General features: G+C 37.0%; 1 protein-coding gene across 1 annotated transcript in view; it reads right to left on the minus strand.

Annotated features, from left to right (window-relative positions):
- Positions 1–20499, minus strand: part of FAF1 (Fas associated factor 1) — a 156730-nt gene that overhangs the window by 46440 nt on the left and 89791 nt on the right. Inside the window, exons 9-12 of the mRNA XM_050306833.1 lie at positions 7349–7444; positions 5961–6087; positions 5391–5454; positions 4500–4581 (exon numbers count right to left, since the gene is read on the minus strand). Coding sequence (XP_050162790.1) covers positions 4500–4581; positions 5391–5454; positions 5961–6087; positions 7349–7444 — 369 coding nt within the window. The remainder of the gene's footprint in view (positions 1–4499; positions 4582–5390; positions 5455–5960; positions 6088–7348; positions 7445–20499) is intronic.

Below are 20499 nucleotides of genomic sequence, written 5' to 3' on the forward strand. Positions count from 1 at the left end.
GTCTCTAACCTTATAGAAGAGGATCTGAAATTAACTGCACCTCACAGGTTCCTAAAATTGGAGTGAGATGATCCATGCAACCTTCTGGTCTCATATTTTGTATTACATGTGGCATAAAATGTCTCTAAACTAATTCCTAATTTAATCTTTCTGTAATTTTACCTTTCAGTAAGACATCTAATCTCAAAAATCCATCAGTGATGAAGAATCCACATGAACCACGGTAAGGTGTTCAAACAGCAAACCACTCTCCCAGGTAAAGGTGTGTTTTAAAGCTTGATTTAGTCTACTTTCATCTTCCACCTATTTGATCCTATTATACTGTTGTATCTCTATTTCAATCAATTGCACTTGCAGTGATATCTTACATAATGCAAATAGAATCCAGTAATTAACACCAAACTCAAATAAGATCTATAAATCACAAGGATTGAAAGAAGAGGAAATGTTGACTGTGTGGCAGACCATTTTAAAAAACCTGCCATTATTTAATATCAAATACAGAGGATGCTGAAGGGAGACCCATACCCAGGAGCAACCCTTCAGATACGAAAGATGAAGCTGTTCTTCAGATAGGAAGAATAAAGGGTGTGAGACTACTAGGCTGGTATGTTGTAGCAAAGATTTTAAAACAGTAATCATCCACTAGTTCAGAAATAAACTGTGGAACAAAAGGACAGAACTGCTAACACGTATCAGGCAAGAATGAAAAGAAAATGCAGGTGACTAACACGTGACTTAATTGGAGTATATGTACTGACATCCACCATAGCACAGCTGCTTCCCTCTTCCTGAAAACCCAGAGTTACACTTCTATATCTGTCCTCCAGTTTCAACCAGCCCACTTACATTAGTGTTAAGGTTATTTATGTTTAATCAGAACGGTAATTTCTCCATCTGTAATCTGTAATAAGATCAGTATAGACTTAATTAGCTGAAATAACAAGGGACACTTTTCTGAGTTACACAGATAAAAATGATACCACAGAAAGCCCCGTATAAGGGAAAACTCTGCTACTACTAAGAAAAAAAAAAGGGTAAAAAAAGAGCTTTTATTTGAACATGCCAAATCATGGAAGGAGCATACGTTCTTCTGGGTTTTCAGGAAATAAAGAACTCATACGTGAGAGGGATGGTGCTGCCACTAAATTGAAGCTAAAAGACAGAACTCAAGGAGAAGAAAAACACGGTTCATTTTCCGCCATGCAGGAATATATATTGAGGTGACAATACCAATCTGTGCTAAGAGAGATGTTTCACATATTTATTAAAAGTCAGTGGACAGAAAGGTTGAGAGAGGAGCAGGAGGTGAGCTGACAGAGGTATATAAAGAAAAGAGCTGAAAAGGCAAAGGCAATGTCTTTATTCTTTCTCATAATAAAAAAGTAGCAACCACCTATAAAAATGAAAAGGCAAACAAGCTCCAATAAAAGAAAATACTTCGGTATTATTCATATATATAGTTCAGTGAGATTCAATATAGCCAATAAGATCCAGTACGAATAACAATACCACCCTAAGTTAAGATAAAACCCCTGATGTCTCAAAATACAGGACACCCACGAACTGCTTTCAGGCACAAGGAAATCTTCCCCAAACACCTTTTTAAAACATGCCTATTATAAAATTTCTTCCATGGCATCAATGTAGGAATACCTGGGGCACTGTAGTTACCTGAGCAGGAGTAAGCTCATTCTTCAGAATCTGATGTAACAGAGAAATTATGGTTTCCAACTGGCACAATAGGTAGAGTGGAAAACTTCCACAAAAAAACCAGCTTATTTGTTAATTCAATAAATCTCTTTCTCGCTTTCTCTTCCTGACCCAATTTAAAAAAATAAGGAAAATATTTTCTCGCCTTATATATACGATAAGCCTTGGAAATGAACACACAATGCCCTTAACTATCAGGCTGCAGGAGATACCTGGGATTTCATTGCCAGGGCCTCTGGTTGTTAAAGGCAAATCTCTGTATCTTGGGTATTGTATTTTTGTGCTAAAGAGAGATACAGGTTTTAAAGCAGAGCTACATTTGATCTCTTTCCATCTCTCCTACCAAAAAGTGGCACTGCTGTGGGAGCACTGTTCTAAAGGGAAAAAGATACCCATAATTTATGTTAATTTTCACTGTCTAATAACTCAAACACACAGGTAACAAACATCTAAATTTCTTTTAATGGTATTTTTTTCAAATAATATTTTCTTAAATAGCTATGAATTATCATCCTTTCTAACACATGAAAAGACACTGAGATTCAACAGAACACCATCTACTTTCTTAAAAGGAATTTTAACTCATATTCTGCATTCAAAACATATGTTCTGACATAAGTTAATTTTCTTAAAATAACCCAAATTTAAATTTTTTCTGATAAAAACCCTTCAAGTTTGTATGTAATGGGATTTGGTTTTGAGGGAAAAAGTATCCACAATATAGATTTAAATCAGAGCTGATGGTTCTCTCACTAGACCTGAACTGTAGAGTGCACCTTCTGCTCTGGACAGCGTTGAGAATTTGTCAAGAAAAGGCTAAGATCTCTCTGAGCACTCAAGCTGCCAAGTGCTCTCAAATTAAATCAGTTTGGAGCAGTTTTCATTAAGATGGATTGAGTGTGGCATCGTGAGAAACACTCTATCAAATGTAGTGTTTTACTTAGTGATTAAGTATATACCAGTTGATGAAGCTGCCCAAATCCTTCGTAATCCCACCACTCCAATAAACATTTAATGAGTATATAAGTTCAAAAAGCCTAGTAGAGGATTTAAACCTTCAATCTTGTTTTTATTTACTCTTGGAACTCAATTTCTCACTTCAAGTGAAGAATGCTGGTGCCTGAAGCTCATCTGTTGCCCTGGTAAAATTAAGTGCCCTCCATAGTATAAATCAGAAGACAAGACATAAGGGTTGCAATTTCTCCTAAGGTTGTGTTTTTGGTTTTGTTTTTTTAATACTGATATATATATTTAATTATTTTATGAAATGCAATTATAAAAATATAAAATAATGTATCCCTTTCCTCAATTATGCATTCCACGAGGTAGTACAGAAAAAATTACTTTGTCACAGGAAAAAGCGGTGAAAATAAATGGTATTTACACATTCTCATAACTTTGTTTAAAGTCAGAATGTTACAATAAAAATAATGCCATCCTACAGGGTAGGTGGGAGGGAGAGCTTCAAAAATAATGCAGAAAAAAACCCCTTGCAATCCAAACAACACAAACAAAAATCCACTTTTCTAAATATACAAATACATAACTTTATCATGATGAGGATCTGGTCTGACTACATTGCAAAATATTAGAAATGTAAGGTGACACGAACTTCAGATGTGCTGGGTAAGTAATATAGGAAGTACTTGCAGTACTAAAAAACCAAGCAACTGCACTGCATTAATATCAGATTTATAGAGATAAAACCATTTATGAAAGTTCTTAATGGGCTTTCGTCCCATGAAATGATACAAAGGGAACTTCCAAACTAAAACCTTTTTCTTGTTGAATTCATACGATTTTTTTTTCTAAACACGCATTAAGGTCCACTAATTAAGGTCCAAATTATTATAAATTAATACTTTTCCACTGATTTACTAGGTATACATTTATGCTCAGGAATCTGTGCAAAGACACGAAAATATTCACTGAACTTAGAGTGTTAAATATGTGTTAACTTCAGTTATACTGAGTGGATCCATAACACTGCACACTTATCAGAACAGCCCCTAAAATAATATAGATGCTCCTCCCAATATGAATAACTACAGGAAACCATAACACTCTTCATTTTAAGACTGAACATCTACCAAGAAAACAAAAGTAAACTGAAACAGCACGAATTTCTTGTTTGTGTTTCAGCTTTATCTGTGCTTAATTAATGCAGGGTTTTGGGTTTCTCCTCAGTAAATCAAGTCACCAAAACTTAAATAAACTATCCCCATTCTAATTTTATTAGAATACTGATTTTAAAACTGTGGAGGTAATAACAGAAACTTGAGATGCCTGGTTGGATGTATAGAATAACTAAATAACCAAACCTTAGGTACTGGAACTTACTTGGCAGATAAAGGCTGCACAAAGAAAGAAAAAAAAGCACACTGTATTTCAGAGACCTTTCAATTTAAATTTACAATTTCATTAGCCATTCTTCAAAGGAGTTACCAACATGCAACACTGAACTTGTCAACCACAAGACTCACAGGCAGTGTTATCTGGTGCTAGGACACCATTATTTCAGGAAGAAAAGGAAGGAGGGGGGAAAGAAAAAGAGTAGCTTTGACAACTGAAGGACTCCAACAAAAATACAGCCTGAATGATTAATTTCAGCAACCCCCAAGATAAGTATTTCAGTCAGTCAACTGAATTAGTACAACCTTACCCAAATGATAAAACCAAGATAACTCCAAAATGTAGTTCAGCTTTTTAAAAAATAAAGATGAAACACTTGAGTTGATTTCCATTTCCCCACTATATCAGATAAAGTAGTTTTGATACACACTTACATCTCTAGCTTTCCCATAGAAGGCTTCTTGAAAAGCAGCCTCTAATGATCCAATAAAATAAACAGGATGGCAGTCACCATATCTATTTGGGATAAAATTTCCAATTAATAAAGATTACGAAAATAAGTAATTTCAATATTCTACCACTTCATATATTCTGTAAATATAATGCATTGGCTAAATCTTTAGAAAGATGAATTATTACACTTCTAAAGGACAGAAGGGAAATATTTAAAAGCCAACATTCAAAAGGTCAAAGTAACGAACAATTACGTTACAAATTTTGTCATTAAAACTTTCTGTTTACACACTGTAAGTTCTATACAATTTTCTACACAATTTTCAATCATAACTTATTTCCTCTCCTTATTATCTTCTTAAAGGTTAATTGATAGCTATTCTTGCATTACACATTAATGCATCTCATACATAACATCATCACAGAAGAGTGAAAACAGAAGGCACATAAACTTTGGATTAGTCTTCAGCTTCTACCTATATTTACCCAACATTTTCATTATTGTGAAAACTTTATTGCAACTCTATATATTTTTCAATATTAATAATGTTCAGCTTTTCTGTTCCTGTATATCATAATAAAATTATTACACATAATCAGAGTCCTTACCATCTTTCTGACCTTTACATAATTAAGTAATGATACTAATTAGTGGCAAAATAAATAAGACAAAAATCTGCCACTCTAACTTAGGAGTGAGAAATAATTTTATTTCAGAAGCAGCTCGGTGACAAAGTTAAAATAAATTAGATGAGGATATCTAAATATGCTATAATCCCACAAGAAAACATGTACATTTGGTTTATTTGTATTATTTACTAAATTTAACTTAGTTTGTAACAAGAATTGCACAGTTAATAAACTAAGGTTACCTTGAAGAAAACTCTGCTGTAAATTGTAATAAGGCATCTCCTTCATTTTCAGCATTTTCTGGCACTTAAAAAAATGAAAAATATAAATTAAATGCATCCTTATGGAACCAGGTTGTAATATGCAAACTCATATTTCATGTTGTCACCTTACTGAAGTGGTTACCAACTGACCATACAAATTAATTGCAAGACTACAGACTCTGAATCTTTGGAAAGACATGAAATTTCCAGAGGGTCTCATGAATATATTCAGGTTTTCCAAACAGTAAAATCCTCAGGTCCAGTGCAATGTGATATATCACTTGTTCTGAGCTAACACTGTGGACTTAACCTTAATACATTAAAATGAACGGACTGGCTTGAAAGGCTTCACCCACTAAATTGTGAGTTGCCAACTATGTCTGCAGTGCTTTCATTTGATACAACCATCAGGCATGACACTCAAACAACTCTAACATTCCTATCAAAAGACACTTTCGTGTTTCTCATTCTGCAGACTCATCACACCTCTCTGCCTCCATTACTGCTGTACAATCACCAGTTAATTGCAAATTAACTGTCAACTCTTACTCATTGGCGATTTCCGCAAGGCAGATGATGCTACTCCAAACATTTCTCCATCATCAACTCCAAACTCTGTAGCATCTTCAAAGTCATCTCCATCACTATCACTAACCATATGAACGTCAGTGCATTGCTATATAAAAAAAAAACCAAAAAAATCCACCGTAAGCTTCTACTGCAGACATCGTCTTCAGTGAAATACACAACACATACACAGTGAAAAATACTTACACATTTCTACAAAAACACAACATACTGCATTTTATTTTACAATTTTATACAGCATTATCAACCTGCTTTTTATAAAGAAGGCCTAATTTTTAACAGTAGTCTGGTTGGCAGCAGTAAAGTGTGATTAAAATGCATTATTAAAGAATGAAGGAACTTTCTTCGCAGACCCACAGTAGAGAAAATTTTATTCAAAGTTAATGCTACTTTTCATCTAATGGTAATACAGCTGGTGTAACTGCATAAGAAAGAATGAGAAAAGCCACACAATGGTGGTTTTTATATTGGTATTTGGCATACCAATACAAAGGAGAAAAGTCAACATTTTGTGCAAGGAGCTACAGCCTCATCTCCCTCCCATGAGATCTTTTGGATCTCATGTCCTTTGAAACACAGAACAGCTCAGAAAAACCTTGGTTTTAACAATTCAACCTTAACCTGCCTCTAAATTGACTTCTTTTCGTGAACAACTATTCCAGCTCTGCTTGACCTACAGTTACAGTGGTAGCACACTGGAGAAAACCTACACGAACCACTGAAGGTGCAGCAAAGGGTATTATGGAACACAGGATTTCAGCTCGAGCTGAGTGATCACAAAGAGCTCCAAATACACAGGATCTCTCTCTACAACAACCACACACAAAAGGCTTCAAATAAAGAACATTTACTGAATCAACTAGTCAACAAAAAAAAATCTACAAGGTGAACAAACTCAGACAGATCATTTTGAAAGAGTAAAGCAGCAATGTTACATAGTTATATGCTGGTAGATCTCAGAAGTAAAAAAATAACCATTTATTTAACCTGTTAAGTGGTTCAGGTATGGCTAGAACAGTGTTGTCTGACCATCCTCTAACTTTTAACAACTACCTACCAGCATATATCCTGTCTTGTATCCTGACCATACCTGACAGTTATCTTTTAAGAAAAACTGCTTATATCAAATTCATTTTAAGGAAGGGCAAAAGTAATGGAAATTTTAACCTAAACTATTAATAATTAAAACAATGAAACAGGAGTTTATTCAGTCTGAAAACACCTCCTGATTGTTTAAAGATGCAATTTTATTGCCATAGTTGACAACACAAGGGATGGTGACCGCTGCAAAATGAGGTTTCCCTGCTTCTTCCTAGAGTATACAGGTAAAACAAAGATGATGTTCTTACCTCCTCTGACTGCTCCCTCGTTTGTACAGGTGAAGACCTTCTTCCAACTGTAAGTCGATGGCAAGGGAAAGTCAGCCCCGATGCAGCAAGAGTCATCTGCAAAGCAACAATGATCATTTATTAAAGCCATAGTGTAAACTAAAGGTTGTTTTGTTGGTTTTTCGGGGTTTTTTAAGGTTGTTTTTTGAGATTCAAACTAAAGACTGCACTGCAGAAGACTGAATTATTTAAACAAACATAAAGAAAGAAGCTGGGAAAACTAAAAAAAAAAAACAAACACCAAAATCAAAAAACCAGTTCAGTCATCTTTGAAAAAAAAATTATTTTGAAAGAACAGTTTACCAGCAGACACTGCAATAGAAACAATCACATTGGCAACTTCTCAGAAGGACCTAAGCCCTATTTGATAGCACATGGATTGATTTTACAATGTGAATAGCTTTTAGGTAAAGACAGTTGATTAATTTTTGCCAGTGACAAAATATTTGATGCTGTACAATTCTTAGTGAAGTGAAGAAAGATAGTTCTGACTGTATGTTTAAAATATTGTTTCTACTGGTTCTTTCAGAAGAAATACAGAGGACAGAAAGAGATTTTCCAGATCCTATAAAGCTCATTAGTATTTTTGCAGGGCACAGAATGAAAGACATTATAAACACTAAGGTAAAATACATTTCAATCATCCTCAACAAAAATCCAAGAATAAATCATAAACCCTAAATTTCATTTTCTGCCATGAGCACTGAAAATAACCCATTTATTTTTTATACATAATTCAGAATGACTATATCACTTGTCTGCTAGAACTCACAAAGATTTAATTTGCTGCAGGTTGAAGCAGGCTGATTAAGCAGCCTGGTTACCAAATGAATGTTAACCTGTCTGAACTAGCCTACTGTCACATTCTCATAGCAAGGTTAAACAGAAGTTTAGCTGTGTAAAAAGCCCAGCAATCGTCTTAAAGGAAGTGAGTTATAATACTCTGGAGCAAATGAAATATTAAAGACGACATACAGGTCAAGACCAATTACCCAAGAAACTCCTGTGACAAGAGCATAAGAACTGCATTCTCTGTAATAATCCACCAGCTAGACTATTATTTTTATAAGCTTTTAAAAATAAACAAAACCAACTGTTTTAAAACCTGAAACTTTGCCCTGTAGTTATGACACTATATAAAATACTGGTAAAACATACACACACACACACCCCCCCAACCACACACAGAGTACAGTTCCCTATCTCACAGCATCAAATACCCTGACAGATGCCTGGAAAGGCTCCTGGTGTCTTTTACATGCACATTAAAGAGAGAGTGGTAAGATCAAGCAGGCAGTTATTGTGCTGCTTCATCACTTGGCCCAATTGCAGGGTGTTGCAATTCCAATTTGCAACCCTATATTATAGTGTCAAAGCGTCTCTCAAATATGAGCTTACAGCAGAAGGGGTTCGACATCAGAGCTTGTTTCATCCCTCTCTCCAGACAGTTGCTGGAATGTTGGGGTTTTGTGCACATTTGTGTGAGAAATCACCCTCCCCTTCAGCATTTTTGAGAAGTTTTTTGCAAAGGAAAGGCCGGGAGAAATAGCTCTGCCTTCATTTCAAAATAAACTAACGGCATCGACGTTCTGCTAGAATAAAGGTACCTTCCTTCTAAGAAGAATCCTCTCACAGGAACGACTCTTGCACCACAAAGCTTCAGCTTTATTTTGGAAATCATAAAAACACCAACACTAAGCAAAAGATGACTTTCCAGGCAGCTCAGCCTGGTGCCATGGATAGTAAACCTCAGCTTTTCCTAGTATTTTGAACACAGGCCAATTTACTGATGGGAGCACCCACTGAAGGGTCTCAGTGGCAAGAACTGTAGACCTCAGGCTGCTTTGGGAGAGTTTTTTCTTTCTAAATACTGCACCTGCCTACTTCCAAATGGGATACACAAATCACTGTGTCGCAGCCACCTTCCCGTGGGAATGCACATATTCTTTATACCAACTCCATAACTGAAAATTCAGCCTTGTGGCCTGACTAACTGATATCTTCTAACTTATGAGCCCATCTGGTTGTGCAAAAACTCAAAAGTCACTAACTTTTCTGAATTTTTTTTTCATTAAAATCACCTTTCTGTGGGTACTAGAGCTTGAATGGGATGGCTTTCACATGCACAGGACAAGACACTGAGAGATGCATATGCAGGATTCGTTCACCCAGGAGAGCCAGATATAGGTTATGAAATAAATAATACATTAAAGCAAAAATAAATAAGGTTAGTCTGTTTTTCTAGGCAGGAAATGTACACATGTGCAAATCAAATGGTCTCAGAGCTGAAAGGTACATGAGGTGGAAAGTGAAACAGAATCAGAAACAGCAAAAATGACTTGCAAAAAGTAACTCCAGATGCTTATTGAAAAGCCAGATCTCTGGTCCATCACTGTGTATACACAGTGAAAGTTATTTGGCTTCTACAGCTTTTTAAGGACAAGGACAATAAAATGGAAGACTTCAAACATTCCAGGGAGAGTGGCAGCAGGAGAGTCCTTATAGGAGACAACAGAGATAGTGAATGGATTGCAGTTGGTATTCCAAAAGGTAATGGTACTATCTGGACTAGAAGTGCACAAGGGTTACTTGAAATAGATTTTAACTACTGAAAGAAAGACTGCTACCAAATCTTAAAACTTAAAGAGAGGAAAAAATTAGTCTGGTGCTCACTTGTGCTTTCCAGCAGTAAGACACAAATATTATTTGTAAATACTCAGTGTAAGATCAACTGTATTTCAATTCCCTGCATTAGAAATTGGAGGATAAACTTAAGCAACATCTTTTCTGATCCAAACATGCAGGATTCTTTGTCAACCTCCCAGATTAACCCAGAAATATTTGCCAAATCTGGATTGAGACCAGGTGCTATAAACGAGAAATTATTCTTCCTGTTAGAAAGTGCTGTTTTTATGCTGAAGGTTCTAGAAATGTAATTCTGAGCAATCTAAAAATGCTCTTTTTTCCAGATATTTCATGATGCAAATATGTCTGCAGGAGAGAAACAAATCTTGTAATTCCAGAGTGCTGCCATCTCACGCTCAGAATAATAACAAAAATTACAAGTCCATAATCTCAAAAGCTTGTATCTTCCAGAAAGAATTTGCTAGCACAACTTAATTCCCACTCTTGCAGACTCCTGAAATTACAAATGAAGGAACAAATTCAGTCTCTTTTACCAGTTCAGAGATATTTACTGAAGCTACCGAAGATCTGAGAAAGACAAACAGAATGATACCAGCAGAGAACTCCAGCTGCAGAACTCACTGCACTTCGAAATGCTGATACAAAAATTATAAGCTCAGTGTTCTGGATCAGGAAAATAGTAATTGGATATGACAAATTGGTCTTCCTCATGTTCAGCCACACACTGATGGAGAAAAACAGCATCTCAAAGGAGATTTGAACAGCAACCATATCTAATGAGGAAAGTGAAGACCAGCTCTAAGCTTTCTAATGCCTTACAGAGTACAGCTGGACACCCAAAGTGGCCAGCTTAAGGCAATAATCTGTAAAGAACCAGACATTCCCCCTCATCCTCAATTAGTGGGAGGTTGTGCTTTTCACAGGATACTTGTCATCAAGAGATCCTTTCTCTCTAAAAGGATGAGGCTTTATTTTTAAACGAGAACCATTAAAAATAAGGAAGTATAAGTGATAATGTACATTAATGCATCTATCTAAAAATACAGACACTTAAATGGACCCCTTCAGCTGTATCACCCAGTACTTGTCACTTTTAAAAAACAGCTTTCTGGTCCTTTAAAAGACCACTTAAAAAGTAGCCTTCACAGGCTTTATTCTTTGAGCTACTCAAATGAAGAATCCTTTCCAACTCACTGGAGAGGTATTTCTCCATGGTAAAATATTTTCTAGTATCATTTATTGGACAAAAACTAGAGATTCTCGATCATTTTCTCTCAGAAATTCAAAGGTCAAACTATAAATTTTACAAAGCATCAGAGAGAAATTCAGAGAACACTTGACTCATATGCAAAGGAGATGATTCTGTCCATGGTGGCAGATTTCACTTGTTCACACACAGCAAGTGAATCCACAGGCATTATCTGACAATGGCAAACCTAAACCAAAACAAAAAACCTTGCAGTGGACAAACCTTCAGGATTTTTAATAAAAAAATAAAAAGGAATGTAATTTCTGTACAACTTGACTGCTGTGAATCACTTGAACTATTCAAGTGTCTGCACTTTTAATAAAGAATTACATTTGTCTGTATATAATCTACTTCCATAAAAAACTTAACAGGGGAATTCTCAAAGTGTCATTTCCTGCTGAGGTAAAGGAAAATAATCCATGTTTCCTGCCTTTAAAACTCAGAGATAAGATAAGCAAACAAGATTCTGGTGTACAAAATAAAAATGCTTGACTCTCCTTCATAAATCTCCCATGAAAAAAATCAATCCTACCCAAGGTCAGCTTGTAGTATATTAGGCAAAAGGAAGTCTTAATAACCTGCCCTGCAGTTCTAGCATCCTGAAAAACAGTGAGGTACAGGTATAGTTCCAGCTTTCCAGCTGCACTCACAAGCACAGACAGATGAAGAAGCCACAGAAAGAAGCCTTCCCAAAGATGCCACAGCATGGGTAATTAATTGCCAAAGGGGTACATCTTTCTAATGCATCCCTTCCACTCTGTAATGCTGAACAGTGAGAATTAAATTTGAGTATATTCAAATGTGGATGTGGGTGGGTTTACCATACAACATGCATAATTTAGATTTTTGGTTTCTATAGTCTAAAGCAGTCAAGGAACACTCAGATTATCCAATCCCAAATCCTTCAAACTGACATCTCTAATTTCTATTTGCTGGAGCTCTCATAATCTGTCCAAGACAACAAGGTGCTCCACTCAGTACAGTGCCTTTCCCATCCATCTCTGTAGAGCAGTATCTTTAGAGCACCACATCCAATCAATTCCAGAACTACACTTAATGTTCTGGGTATTGATATTAATTCTGGTGAAAACTGGCAATGCCTGTTTTCCCCTTGTTGGGCAAGAGGAAAAAATGAAGGCTGAAAATACTGAAGATAAATCTGCTGTTAGCATGTCTCATAACACGCAGTTCTCACTGGATAAACAACCTCCACAGCTCAGCAACTGCAGCAGCTCTCTGTTATCTCAGTATTGGTTTGAGAATGTTTTATTCTTTCACTGTTAGCACTGCATGACCAGTGCCCTGCTTAAGAACTAAGAGAAGATTATCTCCAGGAAAATATGACAAAAAATGTTATTACTCACCCTTTGAAATCAAATTTCAATAGAGATTATACAAATATCTTGAAAACTAAAAACCTTCCTTTTGCCCTGAAAACAACACCAGTGCAAGCAACATTCAAAGTATTACTAAAAGGGCTCTGAAGTCGTGGTGAGTTAAAGTTATCTAATTAATTAAGAACAGAAGTTCATGCTAAGCTTTAATAGTCTCTGAACTAAAGCTGTGATAACAAGGGGAATTCTACCTCAACTGCAAACTTCTAACCACCCTCGATAATTATTATTGCAATATATATCAGCTCTGAGATCTGGAAGCCTTTTGTGGCTGCTGTTCAGTACTTTGGCCATAACTAGTGTGTCAATATTAGCTAACCACAGTTTCAAGTTAGAAACAAATATATTAACAAGCATAGAAATGATATCCCAAAATAATTTTTATTGATCAGGAGGTCATCAGCTGAACAAGAGCTCTTTCTAGAGGTTGCTTAGCAGGCTGCAGTACACACGTGGAGATTTATAATACCCAAAATATCACACAAAACATTCTTAATCAGAAACGAATGCACTGTTACCTACAGACTGAAAACTAATCCTGGTTCAAACACTCCATGTGACAGCCCTTTCACCGTGTTCAAAATGTGAGTTGCTTAGCTTTTTCATTTACTGGTTAGTCACTGATACATGGCTAATGTATAAAGAAACAAACATGACTGAGTACATTCCATAACACACCATGCTCAGTTATTCAAAATAACCCAAGAGAGTTGCCCATAGCAAAGTACTCAATGGCTGGTAGGTATCTCCTCTGTGAAAATTTCACTTCTACATAATTTGATCCTTTTTCTTGTTGGAGTAATTACTACGACATTTTTTTCCTCTCATCAGGTAAGAGAAGGGGTAAGGACAGAGGGGTGAGGAAGGAGCATTATCAAGGATTTAAATTTTCATATTGAACTTACTATTCTATTATCTGACCTTTTATTATAGCATAAGCTACTTCCCTGAGTATGATAAATACCAGTGATGCTATGGTGTCTGTATGTATGCATTTTCTTGAAGCTGGGGGGGAAAAGTGGTATTTTGAACACAACTATATGAAGTCTGAGAAGGAACATTCCTGTCCTAGTTTTTCTATTATACTCTATATGTATATAGTACTACTAGCTGGGTTTGCATACAAGGCATATTGGGGATCAAACACTTTCACAGCCCAAGCGCACCAGCAGTAGGTAAGGTAAATACAACAGAACAATCCAGCAGTTTTCTACACCTTGGCTGAACAGCATGACCTCTGAACGGGAGCCTTTCCCAACCTCCAGGTTCAGTCCATTCTCTATCATTTCAGCCCAGGCAGGTAAAATCATGCTAAGTGAAAAATCCTCTCCCTTCTTAGTGCAGACAGACTTCAGTTCACATGTCTGCAAGGCATATTCACCCCGTCTAATCCCTTCTTCTCCATGGGCAGATCTCTGGAGAATTCAAACAAGCTCATTTCTCCCAGCCTACCAACATGTCACCTATCTCTCCTTATTAGACAAATTAAGTTTCCTGTTCAAAAAGATTACCATGTTAACTGTGCAGAATGGCAAATCAGAGAGAAATACTTTCAGCACAGACCTATGCCTCAGACCTCAGGTCTTTAAGTCAGAATCTCAGGGTGATCTAGGGAACTGCAGAGCAGTTCAACTTAACTTTACTCCCTCAAAAGTGGGACAGGAACAAAATATAAACCAATCTATTTGGAACATCTAGAAAAATAAGTTATTCCTCTTGTTGCTTACCATTGGAGCAAGACTGGTCAGGCTGCTCCACAGCTGAGGCTGCAGCTGCTCTCAGCTCACTCACATTTCCATTTTCCTTTTGCAACCTACCTTTTTCGAGATTAAAGAAGTGAGTAAAACAAAAAGCAAGGAATATTTGTGTGGTAAAAGGGATATAGCAGTTAATGAGGCATGCAGGAAAAACTGAAGTGCAAAAGTCAGGGGGGAGAGGTAAAGCAAGTGAATGAAGTTTTGCTTCCACCCTTGAAATGAAAGAGTGGGAAGTTTTTCACTATACAAACAGTTGAATAAAATAGTGGTTTCTAACTGCATTCATCATAGCCCTTGCATATGAATATTGAAGCAGGGGAAATAAGAGTGTGGGAACTCTGGCAATTTTGTGCAGTTTTGCAGAGAATATCACATGGCTCCATGCTCTTTCCTGGCCAGAGACCCAGACACAGAGAAACCAATCCATGTGGGAAGTAGGTGGTGGACTCCCAGGCAACTCAGGCTATTTCTGAGGATACTCAAGAGTCTCATCATTTCAAGAAGGATGATGGTACGACACGAGACTGCCTTCATAAGAGCTTGTTCTTGCCGTAGCTGCAGTTGCTGGGGTTTAACCAAGCACTTTAACAGGCTCTGTGGGCAGCTTGCTGTGCTCAGACAAACCCTCACTAAATTCCTTGGGAACAAACAGGTGAGCAACATTTTCAAACCCATCGCTTGTCACTGTATAATTATTCATTAAATAATCTATCTCCCTTTCACTGTATAATCTCACAAAGCCAAAGTGATACATGATTTAAGAATTCCCGCATGTTCATGTTTAAAAGTAATGTTTAAAGCTTAAAGAGCTTAAAGGTTTTCTGTGAATTAATGTTTATGCTTTGGTTTGCTCTTTTCTCAAAAGTTAGCAAGTATTCTTTCAATAGTAACAGACTGTAAAATTACTTCTATCCACAATGAAACACATTATATACATAAAACAAGTGATACCATTCCAACTAAGAGCAAGTATCCCACTGTAAAATGAAGGTACATTGCAATTAAAAACCCCAAACCTATTAAATACTTTTTTTTTTTTTTTAATTGACTGTAACAAGGGCTTTTTTGTACTACGGAATTAATTATGAGACACGGAAAGATTTACTACACAGTACTGAGGGCTCTCTTCAGTCTATACTGGTCAACTAGACATTGCTCTTCAAGTTTAGTACATAATATTTAAAAAAAAAAAAAATCAATCAACCAAAGCTCACTACTACCATGTAAGCCTTTACCCTTCCTTGAACAATAATAATAAGTGGACGTAATTCCACATTAGCCACTTTGTCTTTTGACATCAAACAGCATTAGCTGGGAAAAACAGTCAAGTATGCTTGAGGTTTGTTTGTTTTATTAAACTATTGCACAAATATGAAAATGAACAGAAGAGTTTAAAAAATTTGACAGCCCTTGAAATTAACTTCCTCTGGAAAATAACTTCATTTTCATTATGCATCTCCATTAAAAAAAAAAATCTTGACAGGTATTCAACGTTTCATTTTAAACACTAACTGGATGAAAAAAAACATCTCTAGGGTGGAGTGTGTTCAGGTTATAAATCAGTAATGCTTATTTTAACTCCTCACAAAGTGTTGTTGAGATAATTACTGCTGACAGCTTTATTCAAGGTTCATTTCACTTTTTCTACTATTTTTCCCCTGTTAGAAGTTCAGCAGGGCCCATGGGAAGATCCACCCCTCACACCTGTTAGGGTTCTTCATGTTACTGAGGCCAGTTTGGACACGTCACTTCAAATTAGCATTGTGCCAGCGCGCTGTGACAATTACTTATCGCAGGTTTAACTTGGAAAAAAGTTTCTAATCCAGCCACAAGAACAGTGTCAGAGTACGTAATTTAAACCTGTCAACACAGGTTGCAGGAAATTCATTCCAAGGATTTCAGTCACGTTCCCATGGTAGATCTTTGAACTATAATGAAGCTTAAAATCACAAAGGAATGCTGCGGAGTTAAAACACAGAACCCAAAAGTTTGAAAAGCTCTGAACTGGAAAAAAAGTGTTTTAACTACTAATAATCTTTTAAACATTGATAAACTCTTTAGATTAGGATTAAGAGATTGCTGTGCCTAATTCTCAAAAATTCCATAAGGCTGAACGTTAAAGGTATGCATCTTATTCTGCTGCAGTGTAAAGGCACAACCCTGGCAGATCTTTACATGAGCTGAAGGCAGCAGCACGGTGAAGATGCTCTGCAATCATCTTGGGGGTAAACAGCACACAGGGTGGGAGGAGGGAGGCTGGAGGAGAGTCCACAGCACAGTGAGAAGGCCACTCGTGTCTTTCAGACACCAGATGAGCGATGCTGCAGCCACAGCAACAACCACTGTAAAGGCAGCTTCACAAAAACACTCTTGAGTGTTCAAGTTTCTGTATGAGCTTGAGAAAAAGTGGTGCCCGTTCCTCTGGGAACACCCAGCTCTGGTACGCTGGCTGAACACACATGCCAATTTTTGCTGCGCTCCCTGTTAATCACCAGCCGTATTACTGTGCATCTACCACTCTCAGTTTGCTGGCTGAATGAAAATTATCCCTGGTTTTGATTATTTCTCATTTGATTGAGCCTAGTTAGGCAAATTAGGAATTAAAGCAGAAGGACAGCTACTGTAGTGCTTAATGTTGCTTCAAACCGCAAATATATTTAAAGGAAACAAAAAGAAAATAATATTTCCTTGCACAACAGATTCTGCTAAAAAAAGTGATATACTTGAGAGGCTGAAATAAATACCCATGATCACTTACAGAGCTCATTCTTCTTTTTAGACAAAAACTGTAAATATTAAAAAGGATGAAAAATCTGCCAAGCCATTTGCAGCTATTTGAAACACAGGGTAACAGAATTAAATAAACGCTGAAAGACCTGGAACACAGTTAAGTATAGACCATGAGGCTAATTGTGGATCTTGAGTTAATTACTTTCCACTGATACGTTTTCTCAATGGTCTTTTACATGAGTTTTTTCTTTCCTCAGTCTGAACCCCAAGGCAATTCAGTGTGCTAGCCTCCAAACTCTGGGTGATTCATTGTGTACTTCTGCCTTAGGATTTTTAGCTCATGCAGAGAAAGCCAGGCTTTCACATCAAGTTGATGTTAATGTGCACTGACAAAGCAACAGTAAAGGAGCTTCATGTTTGTCACAACGTGCACTCTTTAATTTAGTAATTGCTTTATACTGATATGCAAATAATGACACATTTCCCAAATTTCCAGTTCCTCAGTAATGCTTTCACTAATTACTCAGTGGTTAAAACTTATGCATGTAAATTGGTTCAGTGAGTTTATTAATAAGTACACCTGTGTGAACTGATCTATAAAACACACATGCCTGGGAACAGGTCATAACTCACTGTAAATTCCTGAAGTTTTCAGGAACCAAAAAGAAATATTCTCTCACTAAAACAAGATCTATTACAACTAACAGAGTTATTAATAGATAAACTGGGATTCCAAACCTTTCCTAAGCTAAAGAGAGACAGCCTTTGGTTGACAACAAATACCAGGAGTCAAAGCATTCATCCATTTTATTTTACCAAAGGAGAGAAGGATCAAGGTAAAGAAAAGAAAAGGTCAATTAAAAAAAAGGACAAGAATACCTCTAGCACCTGAAAACACGGGAAAGCACCAACGTCCACCCATCCATCAGTTCTCTGTGGACCTCCACCTGCTCTGCATCTGCTTGTGTTATTTTGTGCTACTGCTTACTCTTATTTTGATACACTAACATGAAAAATTCAGCTGCACTTAACATGGATTCAGACTCATATCAACTGCAAAAACACTAAACACAGTTAACCTGTCTTCCTGTATTTTCTTTCCTCAAAGTTGTCCTGTTTCATTTGCTGCCTTCTATGTTGAAATACAGTACCTGTTAGGTTTCCAATATTTTCTTTAAGTAACTACATAATTGCCACAGAATAGTGTATAACAATTGTTTTTACTAAGTCTGAGCCCAACTAATTTATTTTTTGCTATTCAGAAGAGACACAAAACTATTTACAGATTTTTAAGGTCAGAAACAAGTGAAATAATAAACAACAGTATAAACTAACAGACAATTCATCCAGACCACATATTGCCCACAGATATTCACAGATACACCTTGGGAACTGCTTTGCATTCACACAGAATATCATCCAAACTTGGCACGTTTCTGGTCTATGGTGGGATGCCATTTACTTCACAACATTGTACAACGTTTTGGATGGCACACAGAAAAGTGCCTGGATGTGTTTCCAGAACTATATAATTCCTTGGCAGACTTCAGGCAGTTGTGCTGGCAGCACTGCTTCCAACAAACAGTTCAAACACTGATAGGCTTTTTATGCTGCCTCTTCTTGGATATCACTTTTCCAGGGACTGGATTTTTGCAATGTTAGCTCTTGAAAACACGCTGTTACTGACTTCTAAAAATGAGTTTCTAAAAAGGATGATTGTTTCTTATTTTCTGTTTCCCTTACCTGGAATGTTCATCTTCTAGTGAAGTTTTGCTCTGCTTATATAAGTGGAGTTTCATTACAGAGAAACAAGCACCACTGTGATAATCCTCCAGGAATAATGCAATTACCACTTATCAAACAGGTGTCTGCTGTATTCCAAGGAGATTATCACTTCCTATTCTGCTCTCAAGAGAGCACAGAATAAAAGAGAAGCTGCTACTATTAAATGACTGAGGAGAAAGAGTCTTTGATAATAGCTCTTGCCAGCTTCTCTCAGCAGGGCATGAAGTAAATGTAGTCCTTCTATAACATCTTGGCACTGAAATGAATATTTTGGTTTCTGCAAGGTGAGTTAAAGCACCTAAATAAGACCACTCCTGTTAACTCAATCTGAAGCATCTCTCTCTCTCTTTCTTCATTGAATATTCCAAGAATCTCAGCACCTCCTGCCTCATGCCAAACCGTGTCTTTTGTGAGTAGTCCTGAAGAGTAACTCTGCCTGCTCCAGCGAAAACAGGCTGCAGGGCTGCTCCACAAAACACATCATCATTCAGAGATGCTTCTGTGACAATACAGTGCTTGATGAAGGTACAAAGGGATCTCTAAGCTGAAGCCCCAAAAGCGTAGAGAATGAAAACTTTTTACCAGGATACCTTTGGAAGTTAAACTGTGGCTCAGTGTAATTTGATCAGCAAAGGCAATCTTTTAGCATATTTTCAAACCAGCTCGTTGAGTAGGAGTTATCTCAGGAGTGGATCTCTAAAAACAAGAGCAAAAGCACTCTCCTATGAAATCTGGGATACAGCTTAATGTACACAAGGTGCTATTGCTACATGGCAAAATATACAATTGGTTTGGGGACAAGCCCAGCTGAGCCTCAAGCACAGAGGAGCTAAGAGGGTAAAAACAGCCTACACACCTGCAGGAGGAGACAAGAGGCTACTTCAGTTGTGCTGTCCAGGGACTGTAATGGCCAGTAACTGTCTACAGCCAGATGCTTTGGAGAAAGTAAGACACTGGTGGTCCTGTAAAAACCTTGTCCAGGGAAGATTACCACTACTTTGGTATAAACTCAGGGCAAGAAGAGTGGTTCCTGCTGCTCTCTCTGTTAGGACACAAAAAGCCCCCATGCAGTTTGTGTGCATGGAGATGGAGAGGTGGAGTGATGATGTAGATACAGTATCTTATCTCATGGTGTAATTCAGAGATCTGGATTGCCTTGATCTACCCTAGAGATATTTCTCTGCACATATGATCGTTTCTATCTTATCTGCTGGTTCTGTCAACATAAGGACAGAAAGCAATGTTGAAGCCTCAGTCAGTCCTTGTTTACTAAACTCTACTCTCTGAGTTTTATGAACACGACACTTCTAATAAAAATAACTATCATGTCTATGAGTTTCAAAGCAGGGACAGCTAAAAATGTTGTCTCAACAGTGCAATCAGATTTGTCAACCTCTTGAAAAAGAAGAAAGCAGTAGAAGATGACAAATAATTATGTCTATAGCATCGCTGGTGTTCCTTATGCTTTGAAATCCCAGTGACCAAAGAACTTAGTATTGAATAAATTAATCGCTAACAGTAACCTCAAAATTTGGTACCAGCTTTTCCTAA

The sequence above is a fragment of the Myiozetetes cayanensis genome, unplaced genomic scaffold, assembly GCF_022539395.1.
Source record: "Myiozetetes cayanensis isolate MyiCay16 unplaced genomic scaffold, myiCay2020 scf12, whole genome shotgun sequence".
NCBI lineage: Eukaryota > Metazoa > Chordata > Aves > Passeriformes > Tyrannidae > Myiozetetes > Myiozetetes cayanensis.